The 18,528-nt window shown below is 43.8% G+C and overlaps 1 protein-coding gene across 1 annotated transcript in view; it reads left to right on the top strand.

Moving 5' to 3' along the window:
- Positions 1-18,528, top strand: part of LOC103255951 (regulatory-associated protein of mTOR-like) — a 138,333-nt gene that overhangs the window by 68,599 nt on the left and 51,206 nt on the right. Inside the window, exon 5 of the mRNA XM_008053856.2 lies at positions 17,251-17,409. Within this exon, the coding sequence (XP_008052047.2) occupies positions 17,251-17,409 (159 nt within the window). The remainder of the gene's footprint in view (positions 1-17,250; positions 17,410-18,528) is intronic.

Genomic DNA, 18,528 nt, shown 5'->3' with positions numbered 1-18,528 from the left:
AAGGCTGAGGGGAAGGATCACCGGAGTCCAGCAGGTCGAGGCTGCGGTGGCTGGGAGCAGCCACTGCACTCCAGTCTGGGCCACGGAGTGAGACTCCAACTCAAAAAAAAAGAAAAAAAAATGGTACTTTGCATGTTACTAAATACTTATCAAACGATTTCATATTTGGAGTATGTCTTTGCAGCATTATTAAGACGATAGGCTTACCTTATGAGGTCAGTAAATACTTTCATCTCCCCAGACAGCCAGAAGCGAGTCAGCAGATGAACACATTTGCTTTTACGTTCCCCTTGGCAACATTATTCCTAGAGAAGTTGCATCCGCATCTCTGAGTCTGCGGATAAGTCATTTATTTACTCAAAGAAACCAGGGAATTCTCTGTGGGAAGAGTTCTGGCCTGGAGCAGGAATGGAGGACACCACATGCTCCCCACACCTTGTCTTTCCAAAGCCATTGTTGGGGCCTCTAGTCAAACGTGAGTAGTGCAGGCCTTCTTTTACAAATGAAGTCAAAGGACATCATTTGGTCAGAAGTGCTTTGTAAATTCCAAGGAATACTCAGTTATGAGGGATTGACTAGATTGCAGGCTTTCATCAGATACTTTGCTAGGAAGTGTGAAAGCACATGGGTCTCAGTGTTTGTTGACCTACAGTGAAAAATCAAAAACCTAATTGGAGACAAGTTAATAGGCAGCTGATTACATCCTACACCATGACTGTACTTTCTAGAGGAATTTTTGAGACATAGCACTATCAGTGTTGCATTGTAACATGTTTTACGAGGTGTGATAATCATTCAGATTTTTAGTATATTTTTGCTAAAACAGATTTAACATTTTTACCTGTCTAGACACCTTTTTAAAATGTCTGACTATGTCTTGGAAAAATGCTTCATGTAAGCAGATTTTAATCAAAATAGCAAATTTTGATTTAACCATTAAATTATATATAAAAGCATTCTAAGGGTGTTTCTTTTAAACATTGAAGCATTTCGAAATGCTGTTTGCTCATTTGCTTCTTTATTTGTTTTTGTGGCTTATTCATTTGTTTATTTTAAACTTTTATTATGGAAAGTTTCAGCACGTACCCATCATCTGTCTTCGGTATTTTCAACACCAAGTTCTTAGTCTACTTTAAGTTATACCACCACCCACGCCCTACCCACTTACTGCCCTGGCTTATTAGGAAGCAGATTCCAGAGCTCATATAATTTCATCTGTAAATATTTCCATGTCTCTCTAAAGATGATTATGCCTTTAACACACACACAATTTGTTTGTTTGAATCGGGACACAAGTAGGATGAGTACATTGTGATTTAGTTGGTCTACTTTGCTAATCCATATAATTAATCTAAAAGTCAGTCCCTCATCCTTAGCACTCTCCATGCATCTCTCTGTCTCTTCCTGCAGTTTATGGGTTGAAGAAACCAAGATTGTGTGTCCTACAGAATTTGTCATGTTCTTGATTTTTTCAATTGTTTGTCTCCCCTGAGGTGAGTTTCACTCACCTCTGTCCCTTGGATTTCCTCTAGCTAGGAGGCTTGACCAGATTCCAGTTCAGATGGGGGATGTTTTGTAAGTGGTGTTGTGTACTTGCTTTAGGATATGTGGAATGCCTGGTTGTCTTCTCTCTGTGTAGTTAGCATTCATCATTGGCAATCATTGCCTGGCTCCATTCATTAGAGATTGTGAAAAGATGGTGTTATAATTATTATATCCTTCCCTTTTATTTGTTAACTGGGATATCTCTATAAAAAGAAACTTCCTCTCATCAATTATTTGGATAGCTTCAGATACAGTTCATATAGGAAAACCAGGATCAATACCTACTTTCCTTTATTTGCCAGATTTAAAAATCATGAGTAGACTTCTCCCAAAGGTAACCAGTAAGGGTTGTATGTGGGGTGCTTGACTACCTTGCTGAGTGTGTAGTCATCCACTGCATCTGTTCTTCATTGGTGCCCACATTTTAGTGCCGTTGGCAAGCAGGAGCCTCTTCTTACTGGCTCCTGAGTCTTTTTGATACAGATCTAATAGTCTTTGCTTCTTTCCTGTCTGGTATGACAAGTCAGAATGTTTATGTTCATTTTGTGCATTCTCTGTCTTGGTCTGAAATCAATCATGTCTGTATCTCCAAGGATTTCTAGTTTCTTTTAGGGGAAAGTGGTATTTAGAGAGCCTAATCTGAGTCTCAGGGGTGCCTATTGTCTGTGCTCAGCATTTCTCTCCACGTGTGTTTTAAAGATAAATGTAGTAGGCACTCTTACTGATTCAGGTCCAGGACTATAAGGTTTTTACTTAATCTCAGTGGTCTCACAACCCTATCTGCTTTCTCCCACATGGATCATCCAGATTGTTCATGAACACCAACATAATTACTCACTTCTCTTATCCTTCACCACACTCAGCAGTTTCAGAAAGCAGCACTGTCACCACCCAGTGTGATTACTGAGATCTGTTCTCGTGGCCTCTGCCCTGCTTTCTGATGGGGGGGGCAGGTATAGAGGCAAGTCACATGGGACAGCACGTTTCTGTCTGGCTATATAGCCAACTGGATGTACAGTTAAGTTCATTTGTTTTATTTTATTTATAATTTTTAAGATTTTCTCTTAAAAATTTAATTTTACTTTGTATTTATGTAAAATATTTTGTGTTTCTAAAGTTAAATACACAAAACAAGGTCTACTTGAAGAAGTATGACTGCTCTTCCTGTCCTCTCAGCCCTGTTTCATCTTTCCCTCTGTAGGTGACCATGTAAACATTTTAATAATATATGTGCCATATATTATTAAATGTATGTATGTATGTATGTCTTTAGAGTTGGAGTCTCACTCTGTTGCCCAGGCTGGAGTGCAGTGGCACACTCATGGCCACCCCAGCGTCGACCTGCTGGGCTCTGGTAATCCATCCACCTCAGCCTTCCAAGTAGCTGGAACTACAGGTGTGTGCTACCACACCTGACTAATTTTTGATTTATTGTAGAGACGAGGTCTCGCCAAGTTGCCTGGACTGGTCTCAAACCCTCAGGCTCAGGCTGTCCACTTGCCTTGGCCTCCCAAAGTGCTGGGATTACAGGCTGAGCCACTGAGCCCGGCTCATATTTATATTTATATATATACATTTGTTTCCTCCGCCTTAAGTAAATGGTAGTATATTATACACATTTTCCTCTACTTTGCTTTTTTTCACTGTATTAGATTAGACTCCATGTGTCTCCATCAGAGTCAAAACTTCACTCTTTCTTCTAAAACAGAGTTTCTTAAACTTAGTGCTATGATGTTTTGGGCCAGATAATTCGTTGTTATGGTGATTATGTCCCCATGTGTTATGGGGATAGTTGTAGGATTTTTAGTAGGTCCTCTGGCCTTTACCCATCAGATGTCTGTGGGAGCTGCCACGCCCCTCTAGTTCCCCTGAGGGACAGAATTGCTCATGACTGAGAATAGCATTCCAGAGGGGATTCTATGCAGATTTGAAGAGACCATGTGAACCCCTTTATTTCAGAAGTGGATTAGACTCTATCTAGAAGCTATGACTTCTATTTTTAGACTTTGAACAATAAACCTAGTTTATTATCTAGTTCTCTTTTGCCTCTTTGGCAAATTAAGGAAGGAGGGAAGGATTGGTATTGAATAATGCATAAAGGAAAGAGAGAAAATGATTTTACAAATTTCACATAAAACTGCCCTCACTGGGAAGACACGTGTTGAAAACATTAGGAGTTGCTTTGACCTTGTAGTCCCTTCCATGTCAGCATTCATCATTTCCTATCTTCAAGCACCTGCCTGCCAGGATTCTGGCAGCTTCTGCTATGCTCTGGATGCTGCAGGGACAGCCACTCCCCTTCCACACAGGGTGGACATCCAGGTTGTACCATGGGTAACAACATAAGGAACCAAGCATTTTGCCAATGATAAGTGTGATGATGAAACTAGTGTCCTAGAAAGCATGCAGTGGACCAGGTGAGCACAGGACAAGTGGGGTTCCTTTCAGCCCTACACACAGAGACTGGGGGTGTCCAGAGAGCACACTGTGGTTGGGAGCTGCCCCTGGAGCCAGAAGCATGTGTGCCATCTTACTCCCAGTTCCTGATGCTTCGCGTGGAAATAGGATTGACCCCGGACGGAGAGGAACATTATGAACTTGAAAAGAAATCTGATTAAAAAACAAGAAATTTCTTCAAAAAGAATAAATAGCACTATGAAGAATGAGAGTGAAAGACTTGAGCTTGCAGCTATAACCCAAATAAAGATGGGTCCGGGCATTCTAGCTGTCTTGTTGGCTACTGCTGTGCCCTTAGGGGCTGCATTTGAGGCTTCAAAGTGGATCCAGGTGGTGACAGGTACAGTCAGTTGCCACACTCTAACAAATCCTGTACATAGGCAGGTATCTTCGGAGGACCTCTTAAAGCCTGGTCCTGGGTGGCAGGCATGCCAGGGCATGGCTCTCACAGACTGCGTGACTGACCTGCTTTGGTAAGCATTTAATGAGTACCTATTTCCCACTCAGCATGAGACTTTTGCTATATAGTATTTGTCCTCTTACTGATTTTGCTAGTGTTAAAGTGGCGTGCCCTCCACAAGCTTGAGGTTTCTCAGTGGTAGAATGAGTGCAGAAGTTTCAGGAGTTCTGTGGGCTAAGGCAATGGCACTGGGCAGGGTTGTGCATCCAAGTGCCCCTTGTCCAGTGAGTGTGCAGGTCCTGCTAACCGGGGTCCTGTTTCCCCATTCCCCTTCCTTCTATACAGCTTAGTAAATTCCTGGTGTCCTTCTCTCCCTGCCAGGCAGGTTCGTAAATATTGAGTGTCCAGGTACCTAGCAGCTATTGATTGCAGCTGGAGGTAGCCCGGCACTAATGGAAGGAGGGAACAATTTTTCCAAAGGTAATGCGGTCTTGGTTGGAAATTGTTGGGCAGAAATCGGTACAGTAAGTGATTTAGGTTGTGATCTCTTAGTTCCATTAGAGACTTGCTATTCTTCAAGCAGTTCTTGGCTTCACTGCATCATGAGGGCAATCTCCGAGGTAAGTGTATGGACACATGGCCCTCTTGAGGGGAAGGGCTTGTCTTCTAGTGGCATACCAGAGACTCAGAGCATCATGGGCAAGCTACACTGAAGCAGCATGGCACCATTAGCACATTAGGATTGCCAGAGAAATGTCTCTTTTGGCTTTCTGCTCCCTGCGTGTCCCCAGTTTGCAAAAACGTGAGAAAGCGCCCCTGTAGTCTCCCAAGTTTCTGTGAATGTCTTCAGGGTGCTGAGTGGTAAGCCGTGGAGCCTGGGGCTGGGCTTTGAGTTGGGCCTGCGATGTGCCAGCTGTGTGACCCTGGAGGGATTACTGAACTTCTCTGTGCCTCTGCTTCTTGTCTCTGACATAGGTGTGATGCTAGTGCCCACTGTGTAGTGTGGTGGTGGTGAGGGGGAGGTGGCTGAATGGCAAGTGCTGAGGACAGAGGCTGGCTATTGCGTGTGCTGAGTGGCTGCTTGCCTCCACCGTTTGCTCCAAGTCGCCGAGTCTCCAGAGCCCTCTAGTGTGCATTTCCACGTGTGTCCTTAAAGTGGTCAAGTGGCAGTATCAGTGTTCATGTTGCTGCTTTTATGGAGGAGGAAATTGAGACTTGGTTTGATTCATGACTTTCGCAGGTTGGACGGCTGGTGAATCATCAATTTGGGACTGAACCCCAAAGTTTTTCATCTCAGGGCCTACTGCTCTCTCTACCATAACAGTGGCCTTTCTTACAGAGGAAGGGTGCCAGGCTGCTTCGATGTAGCTTGCCCGATGTGACTCACCTGGGATCATACCCGTATCTCTTCTCTCCAGCTCTCCTTCAACTATGAGGGGAGAGGGTGGCACAACGGAAACTGCACCTAAGGGGGCACCCAGAACAAGAGGCATCATGTGGATGCAGAGGGAGTACACGGGAATGTCTGCCAGCACATCAGAGCCAGGTCTTCCTAAGCAGTTTTTAAAAATGAAACATAGCAAGAAGACCTTAGACGTCATATTCTCTCTGTGTTGCCTAAAATTCCAGAATAATTCTGAAAAGGAACTAGTTGGCGAGTGATCTGTGACTTCTATATTTATAGACTTCCTCCAAAGGTCACTTCATTTATTTCTGAGTTACCTCAGCCCCATTGCATATAGTGACAAGAATGAGACTGCAGAGTTATCCAAGCAGGGGAGGAAAAGACAGAAGGCAAGGAAGGAACAGACAGAAACGGACTTGGGGACTGGGATGGACTGAGGACTGCTTTCACCCTTGTGCTGGGGCTTGTGGCTGCCTTTTTTGTTTGAGTTCTTTCGATTTGTCAAAGATCCATCTTTCTAGGACAAGTTTGCAAAGGACACTGGTTACATTTTAGATGAAAACTGCCACTGGTTCCATGTGTGACTCTCAGAGCCAAGGCAGTATGTGACGATTGGCATTATTCCTGTAAATGCTTTTAGGACAGGATAGATTTTTAAGGGAAGATTGTAGAGAAGAGCTCAGGCTTCCATCTCCTTTTTACATTTCAAAGACCTCAGGATTACATTTAAACTTACAAGATAAGTGGTAGTTTTTGTTATTTATTTTTTTTACTAAGGGATTTTGGAGGGAAGGGAAACCAGTCTTATAATGATAATATGAGGAAAAAATTGTACAGAACAGCATCTTACTATGAAATATTGAAAACATTAAAAGAGAAAATAAAATATGCAAATGGAATGGGACATAGAATTTGTATTGCATAACATCTTGCCCTACATCCTTCCTAATAAAAATTTAACTCTGAGGTCCATGTTGGGACAAACAAAATTATACTGGAATAATAGAGATCTACTTTTGTTAGTTCAAGGTAAATAATATATTACTCAAAGTAAGCATAGCTCTGCTTTGGGTCCATCATACACTTTCCTTGGGTAACTTACTCCTCTGTGTCCAGAGACAAGGATTCAGAGGACCTTGCTAGTGATATCTTTCCCCAGTGGCTTGTGGTCTCCTAGGGAAAGGCCCACTGTATGGAAGGATCTCAGAGCCCAGCAGTGTGTGCAAAAGTGGCCTGTAGGAGCCCCGAAGAGCCCATGAGGACCTTCTTGTGAGGGAGGAGAAACATGCGCAACCATGATGAAGGACACTGGAGGGGTCTGGGCAGAGCAGCTATGTTGTGCAGAGGCAAAGAGAGTGGCTATGTTGTGGTGCCTCAGGACCATGAAAAGGATACTGGATTGAGCAGAGGGCTCATGGATGTCATGGGTAGAGGCAGAGGACATCCTCAGGGATGGGGTCATTGTCTTGGAGGCTGTGGATATCCATTGAGGGTTTGTTTTTAGGAGGCAGATGGCTGTGTGTTTAAGGAAGAATGCTCTGACAGAATGGAGGGGACTTGGAGAGCGGTATGTTTGGGGTCCTGGGGATATTTGGGGTGTTTGACCCTCATGAAGGCAGAGGTGGTACCTCCATGTTTGACAGAGGCATCCTGGGAACCCACTGATGACAGATGAGAAGGAGGGGAACTGAGGGTGGCACCAAAGTTTCTGGTGTCTGGTTTGGATGACTGAGTCGAGGGTGATGACAGGCAATCCAGAAGGGGTGGGCATGCATGGAGCAGGATGGGGGATGTAGCCCTAGATTTGTTCTTGAAGGTGCCATGCTGGAGAAGTAGGTAGAGTGAGAGAAGGGAGGTTGAGCAGCAGCAGAAACTGATGATTGGTGGATGGGTCAGAGGCAGATACAGAGACAGGAAGCTGTGCAGATTGAGAGAGCAGGAGAGCCACGTGAGGCTGGGGCAGTGAGGGAGCCAGGCTCTGGAGACCTGGCACAGTGGACCGCTGACTCCCTACTGGACCTCATTGGCTCCTATGTGTTGGGACAGCGTAAAGAATGCTGCGTAGAGAACAAAAAAAGATATGAGGTTCCCTTTCCCAGAGGTTTCCACACTGTTGTCATCAGCATATGGTTGTGACTTGCTCGATGCTGTGTCACACATTGATCCTCCAGTCAAAGGAGGGAAGGGAAGAAGTGGAAAAATAGTGCCCATGTCACTTAAGGAGGCATTTTGCATACCAGGCAGGCAGCTGGTTAACCTCCTTTCCCTGTCACCATTTAACTTCCCTCCTTTTTTTCTTCTCTCTTAATGTTTACATTTGGAAAGATTCCTCTAGACAGTGTCCAGGGGTCCTGCTGAATGTGCTGCTTCTCTTCTGTGTCCTTGTCTGGAAGAAAGAAACTATCTTTTTCATTACCTTTCATGCAGTAATAAACCTTGAATGATGCATATGTTCTGCCAGTCAGAAAGTAAATCCCTTTTCCTTCAGCCTTGCTCACAGAAGGCTCTCCTGGTTCTTCACACCAGAAAAATGACAGAGCTCTGGGCTCGGTGGCTCAGCCTATAATCCCGCGCCTTTGGGAGACTGAGGTGAGTGGATTGCCTGAGCCCACAGATTCGAGACCCGCCTGGGCAGGCGAGACCTCATCTCTACAATAAATCCAAAAATTAGCCGGGCATGGTCGCGCACGCCTGTAGTTTCAGCTACTTGGAAGGCTGAGGCGGAAGGATCGCCGGAGCCCAGCAGGTCGAGGCTGTGGTGGCTGGGAGCAGCCACTGCACTCCAGTCTGGGCGACAGAGTGAGACTCCAACTCAAAAAAAAAGAAAAGAAAAGAAAAATGACAGAGCTCTTCGGATGACATCACCTGTCCAGTTCTGTAGAGACCTGGGCAGACCTCCTGGGAAATTCCACCTTGTGTTTTCTGGGCCATCTGGGGTGCTTCTGGAAGCTCAGGTACTCACATTCCCTCCAGTGTCTGTGTTGAGCCTGCTTGTTTGGAGAGGCAGTTCTGTCTGTTAGGGCAATAAATGGTCTACTGAGGGAATTGTTGGTGAAGGCTTGCTTCACTGCTACATTCTAATCCAGCAAAACTGGAATTTTAAAAATTTCAAATACATAAAAATAGACACCCCAAACTCTCGATATAATAGCTCTCTTTGGAGAAGTTCATCAGGCTGTACAAACTCTATTAGGAAATATTTATTCATCATTTGTTCTTGCACGAATATTTATTGACTTCCAGCTATGTGCTGGCATTGTGCTTAGCCAAGAATGCCGTGGTGAGAAGGAAAGGCATGCTCCTAAGGGCAGGAGATAGGGTGGGGAAAGGTCGATGAGTAAACTTGCAGTTAGAGTCCAGTGCCCTAGTACTATTTTGGAGACTTAGAGGTGCTCGAGACAAGTGACATTTAACCTGATACTTGAAGAATAAACCGAATTCGACTAGGCAAGACTTAGAGTTGGGCATAGAGAACAGGTAGGAAGAGATGTCTGGACAGAGGGAGAACATCATGAGGCAAAAGACTTGAAAGATATTTTCTTGTGGTGGAGGTATAGATGCTCAGATATTGTGTCTAGAGACTAGGCTGGAGACCTTACAGGGACTTACGGGCCTAAAAAGTTTGCAGTTAGTGGGAAGTTATTAAAGGGTTTTAAGCAAGTAAGAGAGCTATTGAGTTTTGAAGAATGGATTTGGACCCGAGTAAAACAAGTCTAGATTAGTTGGAAAATTACCACAATAATCTAAGAAATAGATGGTGGTGGTAATTGGTAGTGATGATTGTGATGATGATGATGATGACGACGACGATAGTAGTGATGGTGGCAGTGGCCGCTCCCAGCCACCGCAACCTCCACCTGCTGGGCTCCGGCGATCCTTCCGCCTCCGCCTTCCAAGTAGCTGGAACTACAGGTGCGCGCTACCATGCCCGGCTAATTTTTGTTTTATTGTAGAGATGCAGTCTCGCTAAGTTGCCCAGGCAGGTCTTGAACCCGCGGGCTCAGGCAGTCCACTCACCTCAGCCTCCCAAAGCTGAGATTGTAAACCCCAAAGTGGGATTACAGGCCACCGAGCCCAGCTGGGTGCCAGCATCTTTATTAGAAACGCTGTAGGCCTAATTGCTGCCCCTACTGCACAGGGTTTCCTCCTTGTAGGGATTTGTCGAAAGAAAAGACCTACCAGGCAGAGTCCCCATGCTCCTCCTCTTCCCAGTGTGGCTTTGGCCCTCCTGCAGCCATACCAGCAATGGTTTGTACAGCTTCACCAGAGTTCCTGAAGGGACTCAGCTGCCACTGAGGCTGCACAGAGCAGAGCCGCCTACACTTGGGTCTCCAGCCTTTGAAGTCTGCCTTTGCATGAGAAGCAGCTCGAACAGCAATAAAGCTTTACGTAAAGAATGCAAAATCTGATTGCAGTAGCACTTCTTAAGCCTTATTAGCATATAAAGTTACCAGGTGTCATTTTAGGGCAAGAGACCATCACTGAGAAGGAAATGAAACTTGGAGCTGCATTTTCCTTCATGAAGCCAGGCAGTCTTTTTTTGGCTTATTTCTTCAGTTATTCATTCTTCTATTCTCTTCCTCTGTTGCATACTCCAAAATTCTCATGCATATATTTTCTTGCACCTTGAGATATGGCTTTTCAGGAGCAACACCTAGCACAACAGGCAGTATTTTAGAGACTAGTTTTGTCATTTTATATGCCCAGCAAAAATTGTCATCCATCCCCTGAATGATTAGATGTTTCCCCTGCTGCTTCTGTCTCTCAAACCATGGAGCCATTATCCCAGGCGTTCTAGTTTGGAAACAAAACCCTAACATGGTGTGGTGACATTTAATTTAGTGTTTCTCATTTCAAAGCCCTTAAAAATATTAATTAATTTCCATAAAACCCCAGGAGGCTTATTATTAATATCTGTAGTGCCTTTTGTGCTAGTCAGTTAATGTGTCCTCTCTGTGCAATAGGTAAGAAAATGAGGCTAAATCATTTTTTTTTGCAACCCCACAGGGGTAAGACCTTGATGGAGCCAAGGTCAGATACAATGAATCCCTAATTTTATTGATGTCGCTGAATAGTCTGAAGCCTGTGGCCTTGTGTATGGTTTGGAAGAATAACTCTCCTATTTAGGAGTAGTAATCTCAGGAGACATCAAATGATTTTTTTAGCGGAGCTGTGACTTCACAAATCCTAGTTCGACAGCTGCGTAGAGGAGAGTAGAATTGAGAAAAACTTCTGTAGCAGTAAAGTAATAAGTGAGATGTAGACAAGGAGCAGGAAGCACTTGACATTTTCACTAGAAAATCTTCCTGCGATTTGTGGGCCCTCGACTGAACCCAGACACTGCAGATCTATGGGCCAGTGCTCCAGGGAGACAGATTGCAGATCAGCATTGTGGCTTGTTCTTTACTTTGAGGTGCTTTAACTGTGAGTGACTTTTTTCTTTACCACTTTACAAGGGGGATTTCTGTAGCCTAAGTAGCAAGAAAGCAACTGCAGGGTGAATACATGGAATTAGGAGATTCCCCGACATCTCTGGTTCAGTTTACTGCCCTTTTTCCTTCCTTCTGATTGCCCTGCTGTCTGGCAAGTTCTGAATATGTTCTTCTCGACTGTATCTACAACTCATGACTTTGGAAATCTTCTGACGCTGAAAAATGTATCTTATGTTCATTAAGGGTAAGTGGCTTTAATACGCAGGAAAAAAGGCAGGCGGTCACCATCTCAAGGCAGACCCTGGAGGAGGGGTGGGAAGGCCCACCTCAGAAGACACTCATGATTAGTGTGAACTCAGAGAATAGAAGGCGGGAATGCCCGCTCTGCCTTGTGCATGAGATGTAGAGAAGGCACAAGGAAAGGATGCTTGTGAGTACTCAATTGTCAAGGGCTGTGCATATGTCAGGTACTGTTTGGGTAATAGTTGTAAGCAGTAATGGAAATAGAACTCAGAATTGACAACAATAGTTAACAGTGATTACTGTTGTACTTACTGGGTTTATATGTAGCAGGAAATTTCAGAAAATAAGTCCTCATGGATGAGGGAATAAGCATATGAACTAAAGATTTATTTTTTGTTTTTGTCATATTGTTGGGTAAAACTGCCAGTGAATTGAAGTTAATTGAAGAAAAACAGTGTCCTCATAACCTTGGAGGTTTGGGTGGGGCAGGAGCAGGTTCTGATCACTGTTGGCTTCTGTGCTACTTCACCCAGCATAGATGCTTTGTTCTTTGGAAGCGTCTTTGCCATGCTGGTGGGGAAGGAAGGGCACTTGCTGCCCCCACACACCCTCATGACTCTTCCAGGTCCCCAAGTACCCTCTGAGTGCACAGGAAGGAGGCCCCCTTTCTGCCATTTCTTTCTAATAGATTTATTTGATTTTAGTTTTGTGTTAGTGTTTGGATTTGGGAGACAGTCCAATACTTCTCTACTGGTACCTCTGCCTGCATGCACTGTCTATATGCTATACTTTGCACAAAACAGCTGGAGCCAGACGTGGTCACCTCCAGGATATGCCTCAGGGGCAGCTGGTGGAGACAACTGGAAAACTACTAACTCATATGAACTGGGATTCTCTCCAGCACGACTTCACTATTGTTGCTCTTGGTAGTAAATAAAAATACTTTGGGTTCTTGGTGCTCTCAGAGAAAATAAATACCAAATTCAGAACTCCTTTTAACACTCATTAAATTTTTTTTATTAGTTTTGCATCTCTATCTTTGCTATTCCCTACATAAGCTGCCTGAAAGTATTCCTGGAAGGTACACTGTTTCCTGGCACTCCAGTGCTGCTCTAAACCTGTTGCACGGGATTAACCAGTGCGCTGCAGGAATGAGCCTCCATGAAGGCCATGCCATTCCCTCTGCCCTACTGCCCAGAGCTATAGTTCCTAGTGCCAAAGTGTTCCTTGATTACCTGTAGTTATTTCTATCTTCTAAGCCATGAGACATATAAAAAAGCACTTGTATTAAAATGCATAGGTAAATCGGGTGTGGTGGCTCATGCCTGTAATCCCAGTACTTTGGGAGGTGGAAGTGAGAGGATTACCTGAGCCCAAGGGTTTGAGACCAGCCTAGGCTACTTGGTGAGACCTCATCTCTACAATAAATAAAACAATTAGCCAGGCAAGGTGGGGCACACCTGTAGTTCCAACTACTTGGAAGCCTGAGGTGGAAGGAACGCCTGGGCCCAGCAGGTCTAGGCTGTGGTAGCTGTGATCATGCCACTGCACTCCAACCTGGGTGACAGGGTGAGACTCTGACTGAAAAAAAAAAGTGTTTCTTTTAATTTACATAAAGGCCCAGATCAAAGTATCTACCAAAATGGGATGTAGTTTGCTGCTTAAATTGGCCATTAAAGCAACTCTGATTCAGAGAAAAATGTAACCTCTAAGTTTATGCAGGTTATATCACAGTAGCTGAGGTGTTTGGGCTGAAGGAGTAGTTGAACTGGGTCCTCTGCAGTATTCAGTGTTTTTTTGGGTGTGGGGAGAGATGGGTGAGAGGAGGCCACCCACCGTTGTGCTGATTTGAAGCCGTTGTCTCAGATTGACCCCATCCGATATAATCTGACAATCTTTCTATCCTGTCCATTTGGAGACAGAATATCTAGCTATGTCTATTTCATATTTATTTTCGAATTTAGAAAATACTTGTGTGGATGTAGTTTTGGAGGACATGTAGCCCAAGTTATGGCATCTGAATAAAATGTTTCCTGCTTTGCCTGCAGAATATGTTTTCATTTATCGACTACTCTAAGCTTCTTGTATGGGATTAACCAAAATCAAGGTGCTTAGAACAATAAACTCAGTGTCCTGGTTCTATCTTGCCCAGAGCACAAATAAACAGTTAATCCGTGATAAGAGTCAGTGATAAATCTTCTGAACTCTTTTAATATGTAGATTCTCAGATAGCAAAGCAGAAAGAATGGTGTGATGGACTCCTTGAGTGCCCACAACTTAGATGCAGCAGTTTTTAGTTTTGCTCTATGATATTATGTCAGTTACTTATACATACATAGTTGCTTATATATACTTATACATACATATGTTATGATATTATGCCAGTTACTTATACCACTTCAGCATCAGGTAGGATTTTATCAGTTTGATTTTTTTTTACTAATTATTATAATTAATGTCACTAAAAATCTCGATTATCACTCAGCAACTGTTTGCTTAAAACTGAAACTGAGTATGTTTTAAGAGCTAATAATTGAGTATGTTTTAAGGCTGTGGAAAGGATATAAAAATAATGTCTTGTATTGAATGTCTGCCCTCTCAGAATTTACTGTCTAAATAGAATTGAGATAGTTGCATGTGACTGTATAATGAACAGTATAAATTAATTCAGAGAAAGAAAAGATTATTTCTGGCTGAAGGGGTTCAGGAAGGAATTTGCAGAAGAGCTGGACATTGAACAGGCTCTTCTAGAACACATGGATTCGGTTGACCACAGCGTGGCTGTGGGTCCTCCATGGGCCAGTGATGCCCACTTACAGGAAGCAGGTGACATGCTGCCTCCCCAGGCTGAGTGTGGGCACCTCTCCCCTCATGCCTTGTGTTTTCTGACCATTTCCTCATTCCACGTGGACCCTGGCTCCCTGAGGGCCAGACTTGTTCTGGTGGTAGAGCCCTGTGTGGCTGTTAGATTGACACACATTGCCTCATTGGTAAAAAAGGAACTGGAAACCCTGTTTTACATGTTCGCTTTCTCCCAAGTCTCTTCTGTGGCACCATTTTACTTTGCAAATAGCATTCTGGTCCCAAGGAAGGAAACAATGAGAGGGGAGACCACTCTGCTAGACCCTAGTCCCATCACCTCTGACCAGGATTCCAAAACTGTCCTGCAGTAGAACAGAGTTGCTGTTACTGGATTAGATTATGGTTCTCTAGTGGACTTTGCTTGCAGGTGCCAAAAATCTGGGGGACCTGGAAAATCTTTTTAAATTTCATCATCCTAAAACTTTTGTTGTTTTTAATTTTAAAGATGTAAGGTACAATTCAGGGTTAGGTATACAAATGTTCATTTTGCAGGTACCCTTGTTGATGAGGTGTGTGGCGCTGCCTCCCCCTCCCCGGCAGATTCCCACTACTGCCAATCCCGAACCTAACGCTTTCTTATTCATGCACAGCTAATGAGGACTTCCCCAAGTTCAAGGTATAGAATCTCATCAAGGATTTTATATTGCCATAAATTATAATTTTAATATGAAAGCAAATATTGTGTTTCATATACAGAGAAACTAATATTGTGGGAGTTGGCCCTCCTTTTCCTGTGTTTTCCTTTCTTCTAGCCCCTCTTGTTACTCTGGAAAGACCAAGGAACCTTTCTTAAACGTCACCCTCTGGGCTTCTGGTCTCTGCTTTCCTCTTTCAGGAGGATCAGTGGTGCTTCCCACAAACATCTGTGTGCCCAGCCTGGGACTTCAGTGGGAGCCCAGGACTCTCTTCAGATGCAGCCTGCTCTCTGTGTACCTTCCTGATGCTTACTCACATTTTCCTTCAAGTGATATCATGGCATTGGCTTTATTTATTTTAAAAATGCAGTTTAAGGCTGGGTGCGGTGGCTCAAGCCTGTAATCCCAGCTCTTAGGGAGGCCAAGGTGAGAGAATTGCCTGAGCTCAGGGGTTCGAGACCAGCTTGGGCAACTTGGTGAGACCTTATCTCTACAATAAATCAAAAAAATTAGCTGGATGTGGTAGCATGTGCCTATAGTTCCAGCTACTTGGAAGGCTTAGGTGGAAGGATCACCTGAGCCTATAGCAGGTCAAGGCTGTGGTGGCTGTGAGTGTGCCACTGTACTCCAGGCTGGGCAACAGAGTGAGACTCTGATTCAAAAAAAAAAAAAAAGTTTAAAAAGTTCATCAAAGTAATGAGCATATACATTACTTTTTAAAAACCAGAACATAATCTTCACCTAGAGGCAAACCATTTTAACTGTTTTTTTCTAAGTAAGTATGGCCGTATTTTTAAAGAAAATGTTTATGCTGCTTTTTATTGATTTATCATTTTGGAACATTTTTACTGACTTTGTGGTGTGGCTTTAATACTTTTTACACTCATCACTTCACCTCCACCATCCTGGATGGTTGCAGGTTTACTCTTTCAGTTCTTCTTTACTGGGAATTTTCCATTAAAAGTTGTCTGCAACCAAATGAGAAATGAATACCACGTGGAGAGACTCTTCTAATGAGCCGCATGTGTCCATCGCCCACTTCAGTGTCCTTGTTAAACAGCCAGGCTTGTCCCCTCACTGGTCTGCCCTCCTTGCTCAGATTCTCTGAAATTTAGCTCCATTTTTAATAAATAAAATCATTGCTCATAACATTATGACTGTGTAAACACTTTGTGAGAAAGCCACGTCACATGTATGTGAGTCTAATCCTGGACTTTGGGTATGAGTTCTCTGGTCTTCTGGGCTTTAGGTGCTTTGGACTCACTGTCTGGATTAGAGACCCTAGAGGAGGTTGGGCTGTCTGTGAAACTAGGGCCCTTGGAAGGCCTAGCTCATGTTCGTGTTTGTCTGGCTCTTCTTGTGTGTTTGCTTTTCCCAGTGAACTTCAGTAGCAACTTGTCTAACTCTGTAAAACAGCTCGTTGGGATATGTATGGGAATGCATTCAACTTGTGAATTAACCCAGGGAAAACTAACATCTTGAGAATGTTGATGCAGCCTATCCAAGCAGGCAACATCTTTCCACTGTTCAAGTCTACTTCTGTGTTTTCCAGGAGAACTTTGAAAAGTTTCCACAGCTAAGTTTTGTATACTTCATGTTAAGCTTATTCCTATACATTGAAACTTCCTTGTTACTTTATAAATGGGGTTTTCTTTGCCATAGCGTCCTCTGTTTATTGTTTGTATATAATCAAGGCTATTGATTTTTCTATGTCAATTTTAGGTTCTGCTAATTCAGTGAATTTTTTAGTTATCAGCAAGGGTCCAGGTAGGAGGAGGAGGAGGATGAGGAGGGAGAAGCTTTTAGCTGGGCAAATATGACTAAGCAAGAGAGGGCCAACTTGTTTTCTGACTATTCTTTTTAACCCTTCTGTCCCCAGTGCCATGTATGTTGCAGCTTACTTCATTTGAGCAAATTATCTCCTTTCCATGTCCCAGATAATGTTTTTGAAAGGATTCTATGCTTCTGAGAAACACTTGATATCACAGTGGCAAATACATTTGACTTAGTGTTGCCATGTGACAGGTCTTACGTACTTACCTGATTTGTTCTTTCTACTATTCTCCATAAATATTTGTTGAATGAATGAGTGAATGTTGACAACCATCCTATGCAGTAGTTATTACCCAGTTTTATAGATTGGGAAACTTGGAGCCACATGTCCAGGGCCTCACAGCTATTGACCACAAACTCAATGTAAAGAATGGAGAACAAGTTCCAGGTGTTCCCTTGAGCCCATGCTAAGTTTCTTCATTTCTTATCCTGCAACAGGCCCGGTACAAGCAGAGCCTCGACCCGACCGTGGATGAAGTCAAGAAGCTTTGCACATCTCTGCGCCGCAATGCCAAGGAGGAGCGGGTCCTCTTCCACTACAATGGCCACGGGGTGCCCAGGCCCACCGTGAACGGGGAGGTCTGGGTCTTCAACAAGGTTGGCATGCCTTTTAAATCCCTTTCTATTAATGCCAAAGACCTTTAAGTGTTGGTGGTGGGCTGCAGGTCCTGTTCATCCGTAGCTTCTGTGGAGCCGCTATAGTAATCAAATAGGGACAGTGGGCCAGTTATCTGGGGAGAAGTTTCGGAATCACTTATGTTTCAGTGATGAAAGTTGAAAAATAATCAGGTACAGGGAGTTGCTTCTGTTGCAAAACATGTTAGTGAAATGCCTGTCTTGAAGCATAGCATTGTGGTTTATTTTTCTCTCGGTAATAATAGTAGTTGTTTGTAATTCTGAGGAAAGAGTATCTGCCCTCTTGTTTGAAAAATTGCAAGATTTCTCAAGTTGTTAGAATCTTCCTTTAAGAATCAGTGATTTTCTTGGAAAATAAAGTGCTACAAGCATTGAAAAGGGCTAATTTCAAACTGCCCTGTAGGCACAGCCTTGGCGTTTTTCTTCCCAAGGTCGAAATTGGTGGTCTCTTGCAGTTTCTTGAGCCAAAGCCTAGATGAAGTGACCACACCGCTTCCATGACTGTGGGCTGTGAGTGGTGAGTGGCAAGTTTGTCCCTGTCCCCAGTGCAGGAACTTTCGTCCTTCTCAGAGCAGTCGGCTTCATGTCTCTCCACGTCTCTGCATGGAAGGCAGTTCTTGGCAAGTGTAGGGGGCCCCCTTACATACTCGAACACATGCACGACGGTACTGATTTGGGATCCAATGAACTTGCGTTCTGGTTTCAGTTGTGCCACTATAAGTTTTAGGACCAAGGACAAATGATAACCTTCCTGAGCCTCTGTGTCCTTCTTATAGAAGCTGCTTCCTCGTGTCATAGGGAAGACTGACAGACGTGGACATATAAAGAACCTAACAACCTACTGTGTTTCTTTTAAATTGTGAACTCCCAGTACATGTACACTGTTCCATTTTCCCTGCTAGTATTTGGCACAGGCGGCAATGCAGTGTAGGCAGATAAAACAGGGGCCTAGAGCAGAGCCTTAAGATCTTGGACGTGAATGAGTGACTGGCAGCAGAATTTAGAAAGGCATTCCTCCCAGCTCCTCCTTCAGGGCAGTGCCATTTCTTCCCTGTATGTGTCTAGATAACAACTTGATTT

This window comes from Carlito syrichta, unplaced genomic scaffold (genome assembly GCF_000164805.1).
Source record: "Carlito syrichta isolate Samal-C Ts95f unplaced genomic scaffold, Tarsius_syrichta-2.0.1 Scaffold288757, whole genome shotgun sequence".
Taxonomy (NCBI): Eukaryota; Metazoa; Chordata; class Mammalia; order Primates; family Tarsiidae; genus Carlito; species Carlito syrichta.
Note: the sequence above shows the minus strand (reverse complement) of the source record. Positions and strands in the feature narration are given on the sequence as shown.